The sequence below is a fragment of the Triticum dicoccoides genome, chromosome 6B (assembly GCF_002162155.2).
Source record: "Triticum dicoccoides isolate Atlit2015 ecotype Zavitan chromosome 6B, WEW_v2.0, whole genome shotgun sequence".
Classification (NCBI taxonomy): domain Eukaryota; kingdom Viridiplantae; phylum Streptophyta; class Magnoliopsida; order Poales; family Poaceae; genus Triticum; species Triticum dicoccoides.
The window spans coordinates 276414316-276421837 of NC_041391.1; the positions used below are offsets into that span (position 1 = coordinate 276414316).

The window sequence follows — 7522 nt, forward strand, 5'->3', positions numbered from 1 at the left end:
TGCTGGGTGTATAAAATTAAACGTAGTTGGGTCATTCACACCGGATGGATCTACTGGTACTTGTATATGGTTTTGTGTGATAATGAGGGCGCAATTATATTTTCTTCATGCAAAGTTCTTTACTTTTGTCGGGACGCGCTCGAAGTTGAGCTTGGTGGGTCTTTCCCAAGCACTAATGAAAAGTAATCTACCTGTGATGATTGAGATGGATTCGCTAGAAGCTGTTCATATGATCCAGTTAGGCGACATTGATAGATCGATTTATTCTTGTTTGGTCGAGGAGATTAAGCTACTTCTAAAACTCCATAGAACTAGTATTACTCATGTTAGACATTCACGGAACATGGCCAGCAGTTGTTTAGCTTTTTTTGTTCGTATGGAAGGTAGAACATTGACATGGTTGGGGTCTGGCCCTCCTCCAGTGATTTACGGAAAAACTTCATATCATTTATAACCCTACATAATAAATTCCATAGAAAAATTCATGAGAAATAAAAACCTTCGATCTTGTTATGGAATTTCTGAGACTAAAAAATTGTCTATGACATCTGATGTCTTTTTGTTCATCTCGCGTGGGATCTATGCTGATACATAAGAGGAGAAAACAGTTTTTTTACCTAGGAGCAGGAGTGCAGAAACCTACAAAACCTCCACCGAAGCTATTGCAGCAGCAATAAAACGTCAAGGCACGATTTCATTAAGAAGCAAAGACTCTCATCCATCAACAACTGCATTGTCATCTTAAAACTGCTCTTTTCAATGTTATTACTATCACAACCGAACCCAAACATGCATGTTATAGCAGTACAATCGCGTTTGCACAGGAGAACTGCTGAACATGTACACACAAATACATCACTGGTAATGTACATGTTTTTGTTTTTTTATGTCAAAGAAATGGAACAAGAAGATTTGTGCCAGTAAATTATTGGCGCAGATAGCCCAATCACTCGACCATTCCTGTAGAGGACTCGGTAGCAGCCATGTTTAGTTCGGTTCAGCCTCAGTGTTTCCTTCTCAGTAGGGAACGATGATTGATTCGATGAGCTCCTGGAGGGGAGCCAGTTCTTTCTTGTCAATCAGCCCAAATTCCTGCACCACAAGCCAATAGATGTAAATTCTTAGCTACTTTTCTATTTTCCCAGCCAAGAGCAGATCCACGATGCTCGATGGCACAATCACTGTCAATGGTGAGAGACTCACGTTTGTAAACAGAATGAAGTGCTTGAAGCAGGTGTTAAGATGAGCCTCCTCCTTGAGGCTGACAATCTTCTGAAAATGGGAATGGTATATGTGGGCATAAACACGAAACAAGCGCTTGAAAATTGTGTTTACAACATCCTTGAAGTTGGGTGGAAATGGTGTGCCTGGATAAAGGAAAATAACCCAGATCAGGTAAACTTGACAGCTCCACTAATATGAAGTACTTTTGAGAAACTAATGATCCAGGATGCGGGCAACATACCAAGCTTCTGAGGAAATAAGGATTCATTGTCAAGCTGGCCTTCAATCCAGTCCATTAGGTACTCCACGTATTTTGGTGCTGACACTTCTATAGGCTTCTTTATCTGTACACCGTCAGCCCATCGGTACTCATACCTACATGAAGATAGCAATTCTTTTGTCATGAGATATCACCTAAATATTCAACTAATTATGAAGATAATTTAATCAGGGGATTATGGGCATGAGAAAGTCTAATTTATAATATATGGAGCGCTGTATGCCTGCATCATACTGCTATTGAAATGCTATCACATCTTGGAAATTCGATTCTTTCAGAAAGGGGTGTAACCACGACTATCACATTAGTTAATGTTAAAACCTAATTATATATTTGCCACAAAATAATAATTACGGAGTACATCAGGACAAGTGAAAGTAGCAGGACACTGAAGAGAATTCTGGGTGTAGAATAACATGGAACCATGAGGAATATATTTGCCTGGCGCAGTAATCTTCCTAAACCAAAACCTAAGCATTAACACCCTGATAATTAGACAACATTGAGCCAAATTTAAATAACATTACAACCTTTTTTCTTTTCTTGTTCAAATATGACAAAGAACTTCATTTGTCTACTAGCTTCAAGTAAAGAAAGATAAATCAGCTTGCATATACTGCTGTATATGGTGCCATATTCCCTCCATTCCTAAAAAATAAGGCGTGAAACCTTTTTCGCAAGGACCAAGGCAGCTGCTTCTTACAAGTTTTAGACCATTTTGCCTCTGGTAAATCACACACTGAGCAGTTATTAGCACACCACGTACGCTGTGCATGACCAATAAGAGGCAGCTAGCTCTACACGGATTGACACTGGCCATTACTCTCTCGATGCATGCATGCGGGAATAATGGCAAGAGGAGGTGAGCAGTTCACAATGCAGCTAAGGCAAGCATGTCTTTAGAGGGGCAGAGTGCAGCATGGAGGGGCATATTCGGTAAATCAGAGGGGAAACAGGAGTGCACCCTGTTTAGTGGAATTCTGAGAAAAGTTTCACGCCTTGTTCTTAGGAATGGAGGGAGCATGGTTAGGGAAATAATTAAAGACACCATGAGTCACTTGTTAAGCTTTTAGCATAAACATGGACAAAGAAATTAAACATGCACTCAGTAGAAGCCTTCACTAGTTATAAAATAAGATGTCAATTTAGAAGATCTACAGCAGATAATGACTAGGTGCTATAAATTGCAGCACCTTAAAACAATTTATCAAAATTAAATAGCAATCCATGAAGAGACTAAAAAGGCTTCCAACTTGTTCCTTTTTGAGAAGTTCAAAGAATGAGAATAATGGACAAGCGTACTTTGGGCCTGCAGTCATTGTTGGGCAGCTCTCGGAAGTGCAGAACTCTGTGAGTGTGCCATACAGCAGGTTAACTTGATTAAAGAAATCCACAGCTGAGAAGCAAAACACACATGTTAGCTCTAGTGAATTTACTGGTTTCAATAACATTTTTTACAGCAGTATTATTCAGTACCAACCACAGAATATTCTAGATCCAAAATATATATATAGAAAGAAATATGTCAAGTATGGGTCACGGCAAAAAGGAAACTGAAGAACATTACTATTAACAGCAAGCCATTCATTGATATCCTCTCCAGGAGGCAGCCTCACAGCTTCCCTAAGGTTTCCACTGCCGAGCGTTGCATCTATGTGCTTTCGGAGCTGTGCCCCCTGCAGATAAAAAAAGGAAGACAATAAATGGATACTATCAAATTATGTACGGCATTACTCACGGTGTAACCTAAATGTTTCCCCCCAGTTTCTGAGTGGCGTATATAACTAGCAAACTGTGGCAAATTTAATATACTGAGGACACCCCAGAGATGGATGTTCATTCCATGTAGCAAATCTAGTGATGGAAGTACATTTTATGCCTAAATCTGCACCCATCTTTGGTGATTCAGGAACACAGTACAAGTAATAAAAATTGAATCTGCTAATCAACGACAAATGAGCATTGCTTAAGGCTTAGCCATCAATCCAGCACAAGTATTTGCAGACCAAACTCACCCTGAGCCGTGGCAGGTTTGTAAAACGCCCCATTTCCCATACAAACATGACGTACAATGAGTTACGATTCATTTCCATGATGTACTTCTATTAAAGGAATCCACTGCAGTGGATATATGATACAATGGATCGAATCTGAGAAGTTCGATACGACGAAATGTTTGATACTGCCTTTTAGGAATAGATGGGACCATGGGAGTATAGTAGGAACATTGACCATGCACTAAAACCTTTTCGCTTACCTGAACATAACAAAAACACCAAGCTCATGTCTATGTCGATGAAAGCCAACAAGAATATCAATCGAGTAACATGGTGTTTGACTTTGGAGAAGTTTGAACTAAAAGTAGATGAATCACAATTTGTCTACTTTACTTTTAAAACAAGTTCAATTCCCTGATTTATCATCACCAGTCCATGTATACCTAACAATAAAATATATTCCGCAATCCTCAAGTTCATGTAAACAATTGACTTGTTCTAGCTCCACCATATACATTTCCAATGACAAGCAAAATGTGCATGCCCCATAGATAGGTTATGACAACCAATGAAAGGCCTGGATGTAGCACCATTTAAGTAACACTAGTTATGACTATAAATAACCGCCTACTTACTACTTAGCCAGGAACCTATTCATCTCCCAATCAACTCACACCACCACCGTAAACCACACAAATCTTGTAATGCAACTGGAATTTTACCATGCATGGGGATAATTGCGAGCGAACGAGGAGGAATTTTAGGTGAGAACTCAACCCACTCGTTGCTCTCTTCATCCCGCTGCGGAGAATCTCGCAAATCTGATATCAGTTGTAATGCCTGACTTGATACAGATAACAATTGTTTGTGGGATACAATCAGCCATGGTTGTTTGTGGATGCAACTTGTCACAAAATGAGGGAGCAAGAGACGCAGAGAGGACAGAGTAGAGTTCTACTTTCAGTTCATTCAATACATGCCGATCTCCTGGTTACAAGTTAGTTACTAACAACACCTGCTCATGCAACACGCGGCCACCCACTCCACACCTCACGCTCGAGTCACGTGCTCGAAGACGTATTGTTCAGTGGCCCCTTCCCCTTGTCAGACATGGAATTCCTTCCAGACCAAATCTCTGTTTTTGAGTCGCTCGACTAGTCGCGACTAGTCGTCGACTAGTCTATGAGTCGCACTGGCAGGGTCGACTCAGCCTGGCGACTCGACTCATGGGATGAGTCGAGCGACTCGAGCGACTAGTCACGACTAGTCGTGTTTTCTGGGTCGAACGACTCAATTTTTTTGGGCCCGCCTGTCATATGTTTTTTTACTGTATCGAACCATCCCCCGTGGAAACCTAGATCGAACCTGTTCCCCTCCCACGACCCAACCCTCTCCTTGGCAGCCGCCGCCGCACCTAGTTGCTGGCTTGCTGCTCCTTCCCTGGTTGCTGCTGCTGGTCTGCTCCTCCCCTGGTTGCTGCTCTTGCTGGTCTGCTCCTCCCCTCCTCCGCTGGTTGCTGCTGCTGGTCTGCTCCTCCCCTCATCCCCTGGTTGTTGCTTCTGCTGGTCTGCTCCTCCTCTCCTCCTCTGGTTGTTGTTATTGTTGGTGGTGGTGGTCTGCTCCTCCCCTGGTTGTGCATGAACAAGGGTGGTTGTGCATGATGAAGAGTTGAGGGATGAATTGGAACCACTCAAGAACAAGGCTGGTTTTATTGTACCTACTTTCTACTGCTTAACTCACGTCGACTCGTCGCATGTCGACTCATCGACCATGAGTCTAGACTAGTCACGACTAGTCTAGAGTCGCTCCCCCCGAGCGACTCGTCGACTCATCGACTCGAAAACCTTGGACCAAATTCCTTTCGTCGATGAAAACATACTAACATAGCAATTTCTATACACATACTACAGATGCTAGGATACTGAAATGCTGTGATTCACTGCCATTTGTTCTTGTTGGTACCGAATACAGTTGAATCAGAGACTTGGGAGGTCAGTTTCCTCACCTTGCTGCCTGATGGAGCACTTTTCTTGGGACGGAACGTCTTCTGATTCCTGGCGAAAAGGGAGAAGGGATTGTCAGGGTGATTGCGTCAAGAAGCAAAACAGGCCGGGAAGAGAACGAAGTTGAGCATAGCAGCAAAATTGCGGGAAACTAACAGCTAATGTATTACTACTCCATAGCAGCAAAATTGCGGGAAACAAACAGCTAATGTATTACTACTCCATCAGGCATCATACAAAACCATGAAATCCGTCATAAACTGCATAGATCGGAGAGAAACAGCGATTTCGTTCTGTGAATCAGCAACTAACTCCGAGCAAGCTAGGGCTTGTCACCAACTGAAGAAAACAGTCCTGCTCCGAACGGATCTCCTCTCCAGTCCAGTGCAACGGACGAGTACGACGGGAATTTCCTGGAGACGTGGCGCGCTTCGGTCGAAGGAGATCCCGACGCGTGTTCGCCGGAGAGGGTTCAACGACGCATGGGGGTGAAGAACAGCAGGATCGTGGAACAGAGCAAAGCAAAGGGGGAGGGGGGCGGGGGGCGGGGAGCTGGGGCTCACCGTCCGAGGCCGAAGAGACTCATCCCGCCGCCGCTTCCTCCTGGTCGGCCGGTCGCTCTCCCCTTCCGATCCGAGGAAGAAAGCAGGAGGGAGATGGTGATGGAGCTGCTGCTACTACTGCGGGGTGGAGGTAGGAAGGAAGGCTGCGTGCGAGTGCGACTCAGACAAAAATGATTTGGCCGCGGTCGCTGGCTGGCTCGTCAGCGCATGATGCGGCGCCGCGGGGCATCATGGGCCGGCGCGGTGGCAGCAGGGGCCGTCGGATATGGGGGACGGACGGCGGATGGCCGCGGCCTGGCTGGCATCCATGATCCCGCACCCGAGATTCCGGAGCCGGATCAAGATCTGGCTCCGCTGAGTAAGAGCATCTACGACCGGACCTCTCAAACCCGTCTCGTACGTCTAGGCCACTGTCCGGTCACGATTTTTTGACCCGGACAAGCTCCTTAAACGGGTCTCAAACGTCCGGGCTGACCGGCACCCTTCATATCTAGTTTAAATATGGGGCGAATATGGGGGCGTCCGGGCACGCCCGGACACGCCCGCCACGTCGGACCCGACAGCCTGACCTCACCCTAAATTGCACCAAATCCACCAAACCCTTCCTCCTCCTCCTGCCGCCCTCCAACCATCCCCGCGCCCGAACCCTCGCCATTCTCCACCTTTGCTCTCAATCCTCACCTCCAGTCCCTATCCACCGCCGGAGATGTCGTCCAGCCCGACCCACACCGTCGCAACAAAGACGCGGTCCGCCTCATCCGTCGACGGTGTAATTCGTCGGTTGCGACTTGCAAGGCGGAGAACGTCGCCCGCAAGTTGTGGCGACGCCGGCAGCGAGAGAGGGAGGCGGCAGTGGCGGTGCAGGAAGGATCGGACGTGGTGGATCAGCTTTCTCCTCCGCCGCGCCCGGATCCCCGCACCCCTTCCCTCCGAGCGCCTACGCTAATTACGCCGTCCGACCCCATTGGGATAGAGGATGATCCGACAGCCGGCTGGGCCATTCTGGAGAGCTTTGCGACCATGCAGATGTCGGCGGTCGACGTGTGTGACTCGCCGCGGCTCGTTCGGGCGCGGATGAGCACGGGCTCCAACAATGCCCGGGTTGCCCTTGACATGTTCGACGGAATGACCGAACAAGAGTCGGTGTGTTTTCTTTGCTCTTGTCCGATCAGATTTTAGCATAGACTACTAGTTCATTTCGCTCATGATGAATGATTGTATAATCATGTAGGAGGCGTTCTTGTCGAACATGATCAATGACAATGAAGATCCGACCGAAATGAAGTATGAATTGGAGGCCACCGCCGCATTTGAAGTTGGGATAACACTGATCCCAATCCGAGCAAGAAGAAGAAGAAGAAGAAGACCAAAACGCCGAAGGCAAGAGGTCCGGCATTCTCACGATTTGAGGACATCCTGTTGGTCAAAGCTTGGTTGGCCACAACGCTGGATCCA

At 46.2% G+C, this 7522-nt stretch overlaps 1 protein-coding gene across 1 annotated transcript; it reads right to left on the bottom strand.

The window, feature by feature from the left end:
- Positions 1-714: 714 nt before the first annotated feature.
- On the bottom strand, positions 715-6248 carry LOC119322472 (MOB kinase activator-like 1A). Its single transcript, XM_037595963.1, has 7 exons — positions 6068-6248; positions 5507-5555; positions 3072-3180; positions 2807-2900; positions 1466-1599; positions 1204-1367; positions 715-1092 (listed from the first exon to the last, which is right to left on the bottom strand). The coding sequence occupies exons 1-7, from the start codon at positions 6088-6090 to the stop codon at positions 1018-1020; spliced, it is 648 nt and encodes a 215-aa protein (XP_037451860.1). The 5' UTR covers positions 6091-6248; the 3' UTR covers positions 715-1017.
- Positions 6249-7522: the final 1274 nt, after the last annotated feature.

What these genes read in the sequence shown, in the direction of transcription:
- LOC119322472 (XM_037595963.1), bottom strand. Translation starts at nt 6,090, where the DNA reads ATGAGTCTCTTCGGCCTCGGACG. An exon ending in TGAATGGCTTGCTGTTAATA is followed by an intron (nt 2,901 to 3,071) that starts GTAATGTTCTTC and finishes TTTGCTTCTCAG; the next exon opens with CTGTGGATTTCTTTAATCAA. An exon ending in ACTTCATTCTGTTTACAAAC is followed by an intron (nt 1,093 to 1,203) that starts GTGAGTCTCTCA and finishes CTTGTGGTGCAG; the next exon opens with GAATTTGGGCTGATTGACAA.